At 31.2% G+C, this 18,135-nt stretch overlaps 1 protein-coding gene across 1 annotated transcript in view; it reads right to left on the bottom strand.

The window, feature by feature from the left end:
* Positions 1-18,135, bottom strand: part of LOC126890957 (dynein axonemal heavy chain 1) — a 148,409-nt gene that overhangs the window by 79,879 nt on the left and 50,395 nt on the right. Inside the window, exon 5 of the mRNA XM_050660132.1 lies at positions 9,642-9,774. Within this exon, the coding sequence (XP_050516089.1) occupies positions 9,642-9,774 (133 nt within the window). The remainder of the gene's footprint in view (positions 1-9,641; positions 9,775-18,135) is intronic.

The raw sequence follows: 18,135 nt of genomic DNA, 5'->3' as shown, positions 1-18,135 counted from the left end.
TTTACTTATAAACAATTAAGTGTCAAAAATTGCATTTTTGCCTTTTATTTTCAAATTAATGGAAAACAGTGAAACTTATGGTTTTCTTAGTACAAATATCTTTGAGATTATGGAAAAAGCTTTAAAATGACGTATTACAAAGTTTGATATACTCATTTATTGTAAATATAATTGCGAAAAAAGGTCGGAATTGCAAAAAAAAATTATTTTCGCAATAACTGTTGTAAAAATTAGTGTACAGGTTTGAAATTTTTATCAAATGAGGGTTCTTTGGTGCTTAATATGTGATAAAAATTTCAATGCGATTCATTCAATTGTTTAAATTTTATTCAAATTGTTTATCCCAGAGAGCATTTTTTTCGCAATAACATAAGTCAGAAAAAAATTACGTTAGAACCATTCCACAGGTGTCAAATGAAAGATCATGAGCTATATTTTCAAATTGGTTTAAAATAAGCGAATAAAAAATGTATTTATTAGTAATAATTAATTATGCAAAAGTATCATAAATCTTTCCTTATAAACTTTTTATTTTGTTATATAAGAAATTATATATATTTATTACAATTTTTTATCAATTATGATATAAATAACATTACTTGGTAGTTGTGCACTTAAAACAGGGTAAAAAAAGTTAATTTTTTTGGAAAAAGTTATCCAAAAAGTTTATAAGGAAAGATTTACGATACTTTTGCATAATTATTTATTACTAATAAATACATTTTTTATTTGCTTTTTTAAACCAAGTTAAAAATATAGCTCATGCTCTTCCATTTGGCACCTATGGAATGGTTCTAACGCCATTTTTTTCTGACTTATGTTATTTAAAAAAAAATGCTCTCTGAGATAAACAATTCGAATAAAATTTAAACAATGGAATGAATCGCTTTGAAATTTTTATCACATATTAAGCACCAAAGAACCCTCATTTGACAAAAATTTCAAACCTGTACACTAATTTTTACAACAGTTATTGCGAAAATAATTTTTTTTGCAATTCCGACCTTTTTTCGCAATTATATTAACAATAAATGAGTATATCAAACTTTGTAATACGTCATTTTAAGGCTTTTTCCATAATCTAAAAGATATTTGTACTAAGAAAACCATAAGTTTCACTGTTTTCCATTAATTTGAAAATAAAAGGGGAAAAATGCCATTTTTGACACTTAATTGTTTATAAATAAAAATGGCCGCCAGATCCTACGCAGGAAATAGTTACAATTTGCTCTTATAGGTATTACCTGTCGAAAAAACGCTTCAGTACCCTGGCTGCTCGAGTGTCACGAACAGGGTATATTTTTGTCTTATTACCCTGGCCTATAACGTTCATTTGTTTCAAAGCATACTTTATACGTTCTCAAGATGTAGGTAAATTAAAAAGTTATTAACTGACCTTACTCGTAAATACAATATAACTAACAATTAATTTGGTACAGGAAAGTTGCTGCGGTAGAAGAGTTATTACGATTGATTTAAAATTTGGTTGTTTATTTAATTTAGTAACTAATTTATGTATTCATTGATATGGTAAAATATTTTTTGTAAAATATTTTAAAGTTATTAAATTCAATTGAATTGTACTAGCATACGATTTATTTTAATCTTTAATTACGTTTTTATTTTCATATTTTATATTTTAGTGTATGTTTCTAAAACCAGATTATAATTATTTTTTTTGCAAAAAAATTTTTAAATAAAAAATCCGCAAAAACCTAAAATCTATAGTTTTTTTAAAATATCTACAAAACGAAACATGCTAGGTACATACAACCTTATACCAAAAGAAAGGTTGTAACATTTACTACAAAACGCAAAACTAATATACAGGGTGTCCCATTTAAAAAAAATGAGAAAATTTTGTATTTGCAAATAGTGATCACACTGTATATTTTATGGCTAAAAGTAAAAAATATTATATTATTTAAAAATAACATTATATTTTAAAAACTTTGACCTATCACCTAAATTTTTATTTCCTTGGAAACATAATCCACAACCCTATAAATATTACCATTTTTCTCAATATAAATGTAAATATTTCGAAAATTATTAAATTTAGGCCTATATGACCTTATACAAATTTTTCATATTTTTAAATAATATATTTAAAAATGATTTAATATACAGGGTGTTCCATTTAAAAAAATAAAACTTTGGTTCATACCGTCGTTCTGACTCATCCTGTATAATTGAAAATAATTTTAAATTATACACCTCTTTGATACACATTAGTTTTGTTATAAACATTTTTTTGTATATCTCATAGTTTAGCCGTAATCAAAGAAGACCATAGGTTTGGCGCACCCTGTATATATTTTAAATAACCACTTAGAAAACATTGGGAAGGAAATATTAAACCAATACCTGCGACCAAAAAAGACAGAAGAGAAAAAACCATGGATGACCGACGGTATATTACAGATGATGGACAGAAGAAGAGAATCCAAGCGGAAAGACTACGTTGCATATCAGTTTCTAGACAAAGAGATAAAAAAGCTGTCAGAGAAGCTAAAAACAGAAATATGGAAGAACAGTGTGAAGAAATCGAGATATTGGAACGTAAACACGATTTCTTCAACCTCCACAAAAAGATCAAAGAAGCAGCAGGCATCTATAAATCAAAAAGGCCGGGACACTTAACAGACGCTCAAGGAAATCCAATAGTTGATATTGAAGAAACAAAAACAACATGGATGAACTATATGACAACAACATTTGAAGACGATACAAATGTCACCATCACACAAAATAAAAATGACGATACCGGACCACCTATTCTCGAAGCGGAAGTAGAAGCTGCTATAAACAACATTAAGGAAGGAAAAGCTGCAGGACCAGACGAGTTCTACTCAGAATTTTTGAAAATTATGGATAAAGACGAAGTAAAAAGACCTTGATCTTTAACAATATATACCAAAGTGGAAAAATACCCCAACAGTGGCTAAGATCAACTTTTATAACAATCCCTAAAAAACTCAATCCCGAAATATGTGAAGATTATCGAATAATAAGCCTTATGAGCCATCTCCTGAAAACTTTTTTAAAAATTATACATAAAAGAATATATAGAAAGTGTGAAGAACACATGACAAACACACAATTCGGCTTCAGGCATGCATTAGGTACTCGAGAGGCACTTTTTGCAATACAAATTCTCTTTCAAAGATGTAAAGACGTGAATTGTGATATATATATGTGTGTTTTGTGGATTACCACAAAGCTTTCGATAGAATAAAATATGACGAACTGATGAAAATATTAAATTCAATTGGGCTAGACAGCAGAGATCGCCGTATAATAAGCAATATCTATTACGAACAAACTGCAACTGTTAGAGTAGGGGATCAGTTAACAGAAGACATAAAGATAAAAAGAGGTGTGCGACAGGGATGTATATTGTCCCCATTATTGTTCAATACATATTCAGAGCACATTATGAGCCTAGCGCTAACGGACATAGACGAGGGAATACTTATAAACGGAGAACGATTAAACAACATAAGATACGCTGATGATACTGTCATTTTTGCAGACAGTCTTGAAGGTCTACAGACACTTGTCTCCAGGGTGGCAGAAGTTAGTAGCAGGTTTGGGCTTGATTTTAACATAAAAAAACCAAATACATGGTTATAAGTAGGGAGCGGATTTTATGCTAAATGCATATTGCATGCATATTTCGCATATTTGAGAACTTTACTAAATTTTGCATATTTTTAAAGAACCATGCATATTTTGTGCCTATTTAAAAATATTTAACTCCAAAAAAAAATTAAAAATTTTTTAATTCGACACAAAATCTTTTCCCCGCACAGGCTGTCGTATCTATTAATTCGAGAACTACCTGAAGAGAGACGGCTCATTCACTGCCTTTTCATTTTTTCTTAGAAAATACCCGATCTTTACACAAAGTACTTATAGTGCTTATAGTACGCCGTTATAAAATGATTGTAGGATGTTAAAATGATGAAGGATGGTTTACCGGGAAATCCGAATTTTATTTACTTTTATTATATTTAGTAGGTACCTATAATTCTGGTGATTCTTTTAAATCCCCTATTGTTAAGAGAATTTACACCATAGTTTTACAATTTTCTAACGGAAATTGAAATATTCATGCTTTAGATCAGATCCCGTAAATCAGTAAAATTATTTACCTTTAGTCGGTCAATGCGAATGTTTAATTTTTGTTTAATACTTCTGTTTGTGAATAGTGCAATATGCCGAAATAATCTAGCCTGGTTTATTCCTGGATCAGAACCTATCCCGAGCTTCATTACAGCAATGGAAACTTATTCTGCAAAGCATGTAGTAAAATGGTGAGTTTTAAGATTGCTTTCTTCCTCTTTTTTCTTTAATAAATGCCTAATATTTGGCTGCTTCCTAATTAAAGTTTACTTACTTACTTAGTCTTAGTCCTAAGTCCTAGGCCTTTCTACCTTTAAGGCTGGTGGAGTTGAATTTGGCATTGTAGCCTCCATGTTAACCGATCTTGTGTTAGGTTTCTTGCAGTTTCCAATGTCAATCCTTTCTTCTCGACTTCTTTCCTGATTTCATCTACCCACATAACTCCTGGTCTTCCAGGAAACTTTTGTTTTTCCCCTGCACTCTCGTTTCGAACATTCGTTTTGTTAGTCTCACGTTCGACATTCTACACACGTGCCCGAACCATCTAAGTTGTCCATCTACTATTTTTTCATTGATTGGTTCTAGTTTTAGGTTTTTGTCTGATTGTTTCGTTTTGTACTTTGTCTGTCCTCTTTCTGTTTGCTATTTTCCTCAGGAATCTCATTTGCATAGCATTGTCTCTGGATTTTTGTCTCCTAGTCAATGTAAATGTCTCGCTGCTATACATTATTGTTGGTCTAACTACTGATCTAACGACTACCGTTTTTACTTTCTCCGGTATCTCTTTTTTCCCCAAAAATTTGGAAAAACACATTGTAGGGAATTATAATTATAAAAAAAGATATATAGTGATATTGTTGTTTTATTTTAAATAAAATAAAAAAAATAAACTGTTTTATTTTAAATAACTACTGGTATAAGTTTTTGTAAAAAATGTGAATAAATTGCATATATAAAAAATAATGATTTTATTTGAAAGATAATAAATTAGAGAGGTAAGGTAAAGTTTTCATCCTAATAGCAACATTAATAATATTGAAAAATATTAAAAATATTACTAAGAAATTTTTAAATGAAAACTTTTTGGTCCATTTCCCTGGTAACACCCCCATGACTTCTAAAATTTGCAAGCCAGATGGATGCTGAAGCGAAGAAGACAAGAGGGAATTCAAATAATAATATAATAAATTAGATTGCCGCCCCCCCTATAAAAGAATCCCCTAGAATGGAATAGAACAGAAAATTTGTGGTTTCTCGAAATGCGCATTTTTGCGCAATATGCGAAATGCGCATATTTCGTAATTTTTTACTGCATATATATGCGCATATTTCATCAAAATTGATCGCATATAAATCCGCTCCCTAGTTATAAGCAAAAATAGGATACCACCTGGTCAATTACTAGTTAACCAACAACCTATAACACAAATCACCAACTTTTGTTATTTGGGTGCAAACTTAAATGAACAGTGGGACCAATCGACGGAAATTAAGATAAGGATCGAGAAGGCAAGATTAGCTTTCGTCAAAATGAAAAAAATCTTTAACAGCCACGATATAAAATTGGAAATAAAAGTTCGTTTACTAAAATGTTACGTATTCTCCGTTCTTTTATATGGCGTGGAGTCATGGACCTTAACTGAAGCATCACTGAAGAGACTCGAAGCATTTGAGATGTGGTCCATGTTGAGGATTTCCTGGATAGACAGAGTTACCAACGAAGAAGTTCTACATAGAATGGGTAAATAGCGCGGACTAGTTTTAACCATAAAACGTCGCAAACTGGAATACCTGGCCATATAATGCGCAATGAACAACGATATGACCTACTTTGGACCATACTTCAAGGTAAAGTGCCTGGGAAAAGAGGCCCAGGACGAATAAGATTATCCTGGCTGCATAACTTGCGAAAATGGTTTAACTTAACCACTACCGGACTTTTCAGGGCAGCAGTCAACAAAGTTAGAATAGTCATGTTAGTGTCCAACATCCGTAACGAATAGGCACCATAAGAAGAAGAAGATATATTTTAAACGTATGAATAAATGAATTTAAAAATATTTCGCACTCCGACTTCATTATTGCCGTAACCCTGAAATCGCAAACTTTTCAGGAGAGCAAAAACAAAATGAAAAAAAAAACATGAACTCTTCATTATATTTCTCTGCAACTTCCTTATCTAAGTTAACCAAATTCTGACCTTATGTTCATTATGTGTGTAGCTATCTAATACTAGGATTTATTTTTAGTTATTAACATTGCTTTGCCCTAAAATTTACCCTTAAAATGTGATAATGCGCTATCGCTAAGTCACCCCTATTCAAAACTCGAGGCTTAGGGAGTATCAACCTGCCATATCACAGGTTATGGCACTAGAGAAGTTTTACTTGAGTAATTTTTCTTCCCCAACAAATGCATTATATCACATGTTAGAGCAATATTTAAAAATGAACGGTACTTATCACACATCCTCTCTCGACACAGCATAACTCAAACTGTCTTGTGGCACGCTTGCTAATGTTGAAGAAAGCCAAAGCCGGAAATGATAATAATGATTAGAGATTGCAATTGCTGGATCCAGCATCCAGCAATCCAGCTGGATCCGGTGCTTTTTTCACATGCTGGATATCCAGCAGCGCGGATCCGCAAACGTGTCAAGTTCGAAATAATTTACTTAATGTCTTCATTAGCCTCTTTATTCAAAGCCGTTCTATTGTGCTGGCAGTAGCTCAGTATGCTGGAAAGTTTCTATATAGCCCAGTAAATGAACGGGAAATTCGGCGATACCGTGTAATTTTCAGGGGCAACTCCGAATTGCATGAAAATTTGGATTTAGGTTCTACTTACCCTCCACTTCAAAGTTGAATTTGTGCCGTTGGTTGCTTTTACTTGGGGGGGACAGTAACCCCTTCTCGGGAGTGAAAAAATATACGTCCAAGATAAAACCGGAAATGGATAAATTGACTGATTTTAAGCAATTTTTGTTCTATAGAGTTTTTTACGCAATACTACGTTGATTTTTCGAAAAAAAACTACGTTCTCAGACGGTTTTTCGCAAATAACGCAAAAAGTAAATATTTTATCGAAAAAAATATCGTTAGCAAAAGTGTAGCTTATAAAAACCCAATAAAATGATGTATCAGTAAAATCTAACAATTAAATAAAAACAAAGTTGTAGCTCATGAAAAATACGTTCTTATTCGTCTAATTCCAAATCGAATATTTCAAGGTAAAATCACCGAAAAATTAAACACTTTTCGGAAAAAACCCATTTAAACTTTTTTAAAGTGTTTATAAAAAGCTTTGTTTTAATTGTTAACAAAAGTTTTAGCATTAAAAATAAGCGAGTTACGCTCAAAATAAAGTTGGCCCTCTTTTTTTTTTTGTAAAAAAATCATGAAAATCTCGCCGTGTTTAGCTCCTCAAATGAAATTAATCGCTACCGCTTTACAAACAATTTACTTACCTATCTATTTTTTATATGATCTGTCAGTCTCACCGATTTAAAGTGTTTATTTTTGAAAGGGTTATAATATTGAGAAAGCTTGAATGTGTCACTAATCACGAGTGTATGCAAATTTTGAACAGCAATATCTTAACCAATTTTTGTCTTAGGGAGAAACAAAATGAAACTAGCATATTTATAATAGCAAAACCTACATTTTTTTACTCTTTAAGATTTTTCTTATCACTAATACTTTTTAAATTATTTTGAAAAAATTAAATTTTTCAAAAATTTTTAGAAATTTTTTTTTTACTATAAAACTAAATGTTTTCAAAAATAAGCACTTCAAACCAATCAAACTTACAGATCATATAAACAATACACATACAGTTAAAATAGATGGTAAAGTCAAACGATTAATTTCATTTAGGGTTTTACCTCCCTCATAGAGGGAGGTTTTCACGATTTTTTTTACCAAAAAAAAGGGGTCAACTGTTTTTTCCAGTGTAACTCCTTTATTTTTGATGCTGTAAACTTTTGTAAAAAAAACAAATAATAAGCTTTTTTCGATACTTTAAAAATGTTAATAAGGTTTTCCCGAAAAGCGCTTCTTTCTTCGGTGATTTTGCGTTTAATTATTCAATTTGGAATTAGACGAATAAGAACGTATTTTTCATGAGCTACAACTTTGCTTCCAGTCAATTTGTAGACTTTACTGGTACACCATTTTTTCGTTTTTTATATGCTACACTTTTGCTAAAAATATTTTTTTCGATAAAATATTTACTTTTTGAGTTATTTGGGAAAAACGGTCTGAAAACGTAGTTTTTTTGTCGAAAAATCAACATTTTAAATCGCGAATAACTCGAAAAGTCTTGACTTACGTGAAAAACTTTATAGAACAAAAGGTGCTTAAAATAAGTCAATTTATCCATTTCCGGCCTTATTTTAAACACGCGTTTTGCATATCATATTAATATTGTGGAGCAACATATAATTTTTCTTCTTTAATGACATTAGGTATGAAATATACATCAATTTGACAATTCCAATTGACAATATGAATTATTTCAGAAAGTTTCAAGATTTCTCCGATTTACGCACGATCGTTTCCCATATCCGCTCCAAGTACTTGCACACCGCCAATAACATAACTTGTGAATGCAACAATTTCTATGTGGAATAAATCGCAAGACCACTCAGTGTCAGTATAAATAAGCATGAAACATACATCAAAAAAAGGGACTTTGACAAAACACAGGTTTGAAATATGCCTGGGACAATAATACTCCAGGGTACCTAATAAGCTAGAAATAGACCATGTTCGGGACACTCAAAGATCCAGGTAGCTGACTACTTTTTTAGTTATTGTAGACATATAGGAAGAAAACCTACCTATTTTCTGCCTATAGTTCGCGTCCGTTTTTTAATTATTAACAATTTAGTGCAAAAATCGCGATTTTTTCGATTTTTTGCACCCCATTCATCCCCATTCATCACCCCATAAAATTACAAAATTTAGTTTTTTATAACATTAAAATACCTTCAAAATGCCGATTTTTGATAGTTAAAAACTTAATATTTTGCTACGCAAACTGCAAAATAACTGAAAATCGTTATTGGTTAATAACTCGTATTAAAACTACCTTAGAACTTTAGTGTTTCACCCAAAGTTGGGTATTGGGGTACTTAACAAACCCTCAAAATTTGAGACCGATCCACTAATTAGTTTAAGAGTTATTCTAATTGTTTATCCCAGAGACCTTTATTTTGCAATAACATAAGACACAAAATAATGAAGATAGGGCAATTCTGCGTAAGCCAGATGAAAGTAGAAAGCTGATGGTATCAAAATGTACTAAAAAAAGATAAAAAAATTATCTAATATAGTCAAAAATCCTAATGCCAAATTTGTGAAATTTTGTAGTTTATAAACATCTATAATAACTTTAAAAATATTGTCCGTAGAAAAAATCATTTTACATATTAGAAAAGCTGGTATTTTTATTGTTTATCTCATTGCTTATTCTCGAAAGAGAAAGCAGGCATAATGAATAGTTTTGCTTACCGTTTGAAAATTCTCTGTACTGCTTACTTTCTTCCCCATTCCTCTGGAGGCTAAATGAACAATTTTTTTCAATGAAGCTTCATCAAAGCCATCTACACCTTCCAGGGATATGCAGTCGAGGAAAAACTCATACCTTAAAAAAGTTAATTATTCAAGAAAATATAATATATATAATTATACACTCACGGGCACAAAATTCCTCTAACTAAAAATGTTTGATTAAGTTTGACAACTTATAACTTTATTATTTGTTCAGAAAAATAAGGAAAAAAATATCTTGTTAGCGACACAGCCCCCTCCAGGCCGAAAACAAATTTTCTAAGTAGTATGAACATTTATAATAATAACCTGTATATTTCCTGCAGCCGATTTTGATGATATACATAGTTATAAACAAATAAAGATCAAAAAACGGTAAATTTTCGCTTTTTTCGTCTATTACCAAAAAGTTAAGCATTTTAAACAAATTTTAGAGTAAGAAACTCATAAGTCGTGTAAAGAACTTCAACATGAAGTTCGCTGAATATGTCTACCCTTATTGATTGCTTACAAATTTGCAAAATAAATCATAAATTTTGAGTATTTATAAATATTCATAACTTATGTAAAAATTAACTTAGAACCTTCTTATTACACGGAATGTTGAGACTTCTGGTGCTTAAATTATACCCTAAATTTCAAAGCAATTAGTCAGACAGTTTAAAAGTTATTTAATTTTTTTATCCCAAATTCATTTTTTTTGCAACACTACAAGTCAGAAAATGATGAAGCTACAGTAATACTTTGGATAGCTTATGAAAGAAGAAGATTTACACTAATCATTTAATTAAACAAAATGACAAAAAATAATTCTAAATATTGCGAAATTATTTTGCAAGAACATGTGAATTAAAAAAACGGGGGGCTAACTTCGTTCCTAATTGTCCTGGACAATTATTTTTCTTTCTAAATGTGTATAAAAATTTAGTATTTCTAAATATGAAAAAATATCTTTTCTACGGGTAACGGTTAAAAAGTTATTCTAATTGCTTATAAGTAAGCAAAAAATCGACATGTTTTTGCAGAATAATTTTACACTGTTTTAAACTACTTTTTGTCATTTTTTTAATTAAGTTAATAGTATGAATGATCTTGTTTCATAAACTGTCCGAAGTATTACTAGTGTAGGAAATAGAGGTTGAACCTCGCAAAATGGACACAAGTCCGGTTTTATTTTTTTTCTGGTATATCAAGGGGTGCTTATTATGAGACTAATTTTTCTTAAAAAATTTCGCCCTGGAACCCCCCTTTTCATCCCTTTAAAGGGGGTAATTTGTGGTTTTTGTGAAACGTAGCCGTTCCTGTACGTTTTGCAAAAAATTTACTTAATAGCAAAATGAAGAGGACTATATGTCCTACTATTTATTTCCCGATAGCATATGTCTATCACCTACCGTCTAGCGGGGGTGGCGCCCCAAAGTTGACAAATTTTTAAAAAAGATGTTTTTAAAAAAAATATATTTTTCCCTAACTGTAATGAAAATTAAGAATTAACCCTGCGGCAATTAATCACAAAAAAGTGGCTGATTTTTTGGTATAGGTTTCATTTAAGGGCAGTTGCAAATTTTTTAATTACAGGGTATTACATTTTAAAACAAACCCCTTTTTATACCATCTGAATCGCCTATGCTAAAGTAAAAAAACTTTCTGCTGTTATCCATGTAATGGTGTTATTTACAAATTTGTATAATGCACCCCATATTTCCCCGGAACCACCCAAAAAAAGGAGAATTAATAAAGAAAAAAAGCAAAAATTGATTTTGGGCCACCAGTGTGGCTTCAGGGTGCAAAGAAAATAAAATATTCATAGGTCATAATGTGTAGCAGGCAGTATCTTCTTTTATTTTCTATAAATATGTTATCAATAAAATGAATAGATGACGAAAAAAAAACAAAAACTGGAGCCCGCTAAAGCATTTCTTAGGTTTACGGCACCACTGTGCCGTAACGGTTGCTTATACGAAACAAATGTATAGGATCTTATTTGTGGAAAAAATAGTGGCCTTTAATTCTGTATAAGTTTTGTTTTAAAAAAATGTATAGGTAATGAGAAAATCGTAAAAACATGCTCTCCAAGGGATAGGGGTAGTTTCTGCAGTTTATTTTCAAGGATAGGGGTAGTTTCCGCAGGGATGCAGGGATATGAGTCAAAAGGCAAAAAAAAATTTTGTTCAACCCCTCCTTTTTTTATTTTTTTTTGCTACAGGGGTTGCATCAAGAAATCGCTTTTGATGTCCATGAATGGGTAATAAGAACGTGCACAAAATGTTATATGAAGCATTTTAATAAAAAGCATGGTGTGTGGATTCCAAGAAAATCACTTTCTTTATTAATTCTCCTTTTTTTTTGGGTGGTCCCGGGGAAAAATTGGGGTGCATTATACAAATTTGTAAATAACACCAGTACATAGATAATCGGTGAAAGTATTTTTACTCTAGCATAAGTGGTTCAGATGGTATAAAAAGGGGTTTTTTAAAATGTAACACCTGGCCTTAAATGAAACTTATACCAAAAAATCAGTCACTTATTTGTGATTAATTTCCGCAGGGTTTCTTCTTAATTTTCTTTACAGTTAGGGAGAAATATTTTTTTTAAAAACATTTTTTTTTTAATTTGTCAACTTTAGGGCGCCACCCCCGCTAAACGGTGGATGATAGACATATGCTATCGGGAATAAATAGTAGGAAATATAGTCCTCTTCATTTTACTATAAAGTAAATTTTTTGCAAAACGTACAGGAAGGGCTACATTTCGCAAAAACCACAAATTACCCCTTTAAAGGGATGAGAAGGGGGGTTCCGGGGCGAAATTTTTTAAGAAAAAGTTAATTTCGTAATAAGCACCCCTTGATATATCAGAAAAAAAAATAAAACCGAACTTGTGTCCATTTTGCGAGGTTCAACCTCTGTTTCCTACACTATACTGCAGGGGTGGGCAAAAGGCGGCCCGCGGGCCGGATCCGGCCCATTTACTTATTTTATCTGGCCCGTTAAAAAATCATTCAAACAATTTCTGCTAATTTAGTTTATTCGATTTTGTTGAAATGAGCAGTATTAGTGGGCGTAGTGTTCATATACACATATTATAATATATTATCAAAACATTAAAAATATGCATCATTTTCTTTAAAAGAACTTAAAAATGCAGCAGAGAACTTGAATAAACAACAAAATATTTTTACCAAACAAAGTAATATCGAGAAAACTACCACAAAAGCAACAAACTGTAAACCGTTTACTAAAGGAGAATTTGTCAAACAATGCATGGCACAAGTGTCGGAGATATGTTAACATGAAAAGAAACATATTTTTGAAAATGTAAGCCTCACGGATCGAGTATATTTCAGGCATATTCAGTAATAAGCACTTTGAACCGATTAAATTTACAAATCATATAAACACAACCCAAGTAAAGTAACTTGTGAAGCGGTAACGATTAATTTCATTTAAATTGATAATTAGGGGGTGATTGTCTCGATTTTTTTCCCAAAACAAAAATGACCAATTTTATTTTGAGCGTAACTTACTTACATTTGTTGCTAAAAACTTTTTTTATAAAAACAGAAATAAAGCGTGTTTAAACACTTTAAAAAAGTTCTAACGAGTTTTCCTCAAAAAGTGCTTGATTTTTTGGATATTTCACGTTGAAATATTCTATTTGGAATTTGGTGAGTATGAACCTATTTTTCATTAGATTAGCTATAACTCTGCTTTCACTAGGTCTGCAGACCTCATACGTACACCATTTTCTTTCACTTTTTTACGAGCTATATTTTTACTGAAAATATTTTTTTCGATAAAATATTTACTTTTTGAATCATTTGCGAAAAATCGTCTATAAACTTATTCCTTTTGTTGAAAAATGCACATATTCACTCGCAAATAACTCGAATAGTATTAACTTAGTTAAAAAACTCTATAGAATAAAAGTTGCTTAGAATTAGTCAGTTCCGGACTTAATCGAATTCCGGACTAATTTTGGAAGTATGTTTTTTCACCCCCGAGAAGGTGGTGAAATGCAAAACTGCATTTGAATCCATCAGTAGATGGGTTCCATGTATTGCAGGCGCGGCTACGCATAAACGTACGTACGAACGAACAAACCTTGCAAAGGTATAAACGAGAACTTTGTTTTACATCATTACGTCATTACCCGCACGCGCGGCGATATGCCGCAGTTCCAAAAGGACTTAAAGCACGTCACACCATTTATCCTCCGACATTAAAGGAAGAAATAGAGCACTCACAGACAGAAAGATTGCATATTTTATTTTCGAAGTATATATTTTTCCTTATAAAAAATTTTGTACTTTTTATTGCCAAATAAGTTGAGCTGGACTATCCTACGTATATTTATTGTTAATAAACTTGCATATCGTCGGTGATACTGCAATTTGTCGTATGTCACAAATACGGCCATTTTCCGTTTATATATCCATCGTAACCAAATTACATTCCTCTATGCCCCTGCAAAATATCGCAGGTGAAAGTTTAACAGTTACCATGATTTTTTATACGTGCAAATATGTCGTAAGTTTTTTTTGACTAAAATGGATACTTCAGTATGGCGTATGTCAGAATCATTCTCTCCGTATGTGGCAACGCCGCACAATTGGATATTTCGATACGGCGCGGCGTATGTCACTTAAATTACTCATTAGGTAGTGAGCTGTAAACTTAAAAATAGCAGTTAGAAGTGATAAAAGTGAATTTTGTGATGGTTTTTTGAATAATGCATAATATATATATGGTAAGTTTTTTGCTCTTTTTTGAATTTAAAATACTAAAACGTTATATACAGTCCAATTTTTAGTTGAGAAACACAATAATATTTGAAAAAATAAATAGTATAACCTCAATTTTTTACATAAATAAATTATTTTAATATTTCGGTTCTTATAATGAGATTTACGTTTTTTTAAATACATAAAATGGAAGTAGGTTGTTACTTATTCATTAATACTATGCGAACTACGACACATTGCATTCAAAATTTAGCTTATTTAGTGTTATTCCTCTTCAAGTTAGGTATTGACATACGACATATTGCATGTTTTTATTTTTTCTTTTCAGTAAATCAATAATGTCGAACAGAGCACGGCTGTTGGTGGAATTAGCTTTAAATTCAGCTTCAAGTGCAGTCGCCTCTCACCAAGTAGCTGAAGACGATAATATCAACATTTTGAAGCTATTTTCTTGTGGCATTTTTAAAATCAATTACTTTTAATGGGAAATAAGCCACAATTTTACCAAAAAAATTATTTTATTAACGTTCCGAAGCCCAAGTCGGGTTTCGTTGAAAACGATACCCGATTTAGGCTTAGTGTCTTTGCATTACAGCGATTTTTTACAATACAACAAAGGAATGTACACACAAATTCGACCTGGAAGCCAAAAAGTGATCCTTGTGTCACAGATATTTGTGCATTGCAATATCTTCCTCAAGGACTGATAAAATACAAAATCAATTTTACTTTTTTATATATTTTATTTATTTATTTATTTTTTATTTATACATATGACCTGGCCTCTAGTGACTAATCCAGGTCGTTTTTTCCTGATGGTATTACAGATATTTTTTTTTATAATTTTACATTTTTTACTCAACTATTAAATCTATTTTTACAATTAACAATTTGCCATAATCTATTAATTACGTTTAACAAATTTAAATGAACAATTTAAAATATTTTTGGTACTATCAACTCCCTTCTAAGTTATAAAGACCGTCCCTCTATTTTCAGAAGAGAGTTGGTAGTTTTTTTTTTTTTTAATTTCATGAATTATGTATTGAATTATTATTTTTATTTATTTATTTATATTGAATTATTATTATTATTATTGTAAATATCTATTTTTGAATTTATATTTTATTTTATTTATTTTAACTTTATCTTACTTAACTTCATCAGGGTTGGATTATTGGTTGTCTTCTTCTATTATTATAGATTTCTTGTTGTTTTTTAGATATTATTTGTGTGAGATTGTTTAATATTTCAAAATATTCTTCATTTTGTAATATATCTCTTATTTCAATTCTTTCTAATCTTCTTCTCATTTCTCTATGTTCTTCATTTTCTATAGTATTTTCAAAATGTAATACTATATGTTCTGGTGTACCTAGTTCTCCACATTCACAATATGCATCATCTTTTAAGTTAAATCTTTCCAAATATGTTGGGTACGGTCCCTGTCCTGTTAAAAAGTGTATTAAACCTTGTTTTGGATTAAAATAATTTGGAATGTTTTCTAATATTGGTATAAAATTGTATAAACGTCTAGATTTTGTTGAATTTTCCCATTCATTTTGTCTTTTTCTATTTATTATTTCTTTTAATTCTCTTTTATTTCTTATATCTAATCCTATTATTTGTATTATTTTTTCATATTTTTCTTTTTTTAGCCAATAATTACATGCTCTTTTTGTGTTTCTAAATGCATTGGCATTACTCCAGTTAAAACTGTGAGTGCCTGTGTTGCAGTTGTTCCAAATGCTCCCGTCATTCTTACAAGAAATCCTCTGTGAGCTCTATTTATTTTTTCTTCATTTTTTTTATTTATTAATCTATGTGCCCATACACTTGAACCGTACCCTACAATTGATGCAAGTATTGTACTTAGGTATATTCTCATCTGTCGGAACGAAATTCTATATTCCTTCTGTGCTAGACTAGCAATGCTATGCATGATCTTTGTTGCCTTTTCACAGACACAATTCATGTGTTTTGTGAATAATTTTTGTTCGTCTATTATAATACCTAAATATCTTGTTTCCATTTTTCTTTTTATTGTTTTCCCTCTAATTTTTATAATTGGATCTCTTTCTAAATTTCCTTTTATTAAACTATATGTTGTTTTTGAATCTGATATTGTTAATTTTACTTTATTCATCCAATCATTTACTCTTATTAATACTTCATTTGATTTATTTTCTAATTCTCTTTTTGAGTTTGCATCTATGATCAACAACAAATCATCTGCATATGCTATGCTTCCAAGCACTTCAGGATCTATAGTCAATTGTTCCAACAGTTCCTCTAGCATTACATCCCAGAACATAGGTCCACAAACTGATCCTTGTGGGCATCCTTTTGTGATATGTTTTGTCTTTTTTTCCTGTTGAACAGCTTAGGCTTGCATATCGGTCTTGATAGTAGTTTCTGAGACTTCCGTACAGATTCTTTGGACATCTCATTATTCGAAGTCTTTCAAAGAATGGCGGCCACCAAAGATTGTCAAAAGCCCCAGACACGTCTATAAAATCAATTTTACTGATGAATGGCTCGAACTGCCACGAAGACCAAGTCGTACTCGTACTAAAACGTCTGTAATTCACGAACCCTTATATTTATCGCCACGCCCAATTGAGGATTCAAAATTCTTACATCTTCAACAATTAAAATCTGTTATAGAATCAGATTATCATGCATTTTATGATAATTTAAAATATACCCATGTGTCTCTCCAAGTCTGTTCACATATAAAAAATTAATGTGTATGATATTTTCTTCTTTCCAGTTTATTAGTTTAGAATTTTTTGTTTTGTTCTCCGCCATTTAAATAAAATAAACAAAAGGTTTGAAAATAATTAATTGTTTTTCTGAGGTGTACATGCATTACAAAATTGTCGTATGTGACATAAAATATTTAAACTTTCAATGCAATATGTCATATGTAACGGCATTTTGCTTAACATTCCACTGAACAAAAAAATCGTGTTCCTGTACTAATACCCAAATAAAAGGATACATCATACACAAATAATCGCATTTTCAAATTTTAAAATGGTCGATGAGAAGAGTTTTTTCTCTCCTGAAATATTACCTCATTGCGACATACGACATATTGCAGTATCACCGACGATATTGCAGAGTCCCAACTAATTTGTAGAGAAATTAATGAAATAGTCTGATTTTGCTTATAACGTTTAATTATAAAAACAAACAATAACGACAATAGAACAATTTTTTACGGCAACATTGTAACAATTTAGTACCTACCTAGTATTTCCTCCTCTAGCTCTAATGATTGCCTGCATCTTTCTAGGCATGCTCCGCAGAATATTTTGGATGGTTTCTTACGGAAGTCGATTCCGTTCTTCCTGTGCAGCATTTCTTAATTCTGCAATTGAGTTTGGAGCTGGATTTCTTGCTCTTATACATCTTTTTGGGATGTCCCATATATGTTCTATGGGATTTGCATCAGGGCTCATTGGTGGCCAGTCTAGAGCCTCAACCTCAATATCTTGAAGATATTGTATGACTGTTCCTGCGGTATGTGCATGGGCATTATCATGCATTAGCACAAACTTATCATACCTAATGAAGCCGGCATAAAGAAGAACATGCTCTTCAAGGATGTGCCGTATGCACCAGTCAGCATTCATTCGAATATTCACCTCAATAAACTCCCTCCCAACTAATGCCACCCCATAGCATTATGGAACCGCCACCAAA

The sequence above is a fragment of the Diabrotica virgifera genome, chromosome 9, assembly GCF_917563875.1.
Source record: "Diabrotica virgifera virgifera chromosome 9, PGI_DIABVI_V3a".
NCBI classification, from domain to species: domain Eukaryota; kingdom Metazoa; phylum Arthropoda; class Insecta; order Coleoptera; family Chrysomelidae; genus Diabrotica; species Diabrotica virgifera.
The sequence above is the reverse complement of the archived record's forward strand: the minus strand, read 5'-3'. Positions and strand labels throughout refer to the sequence as shown.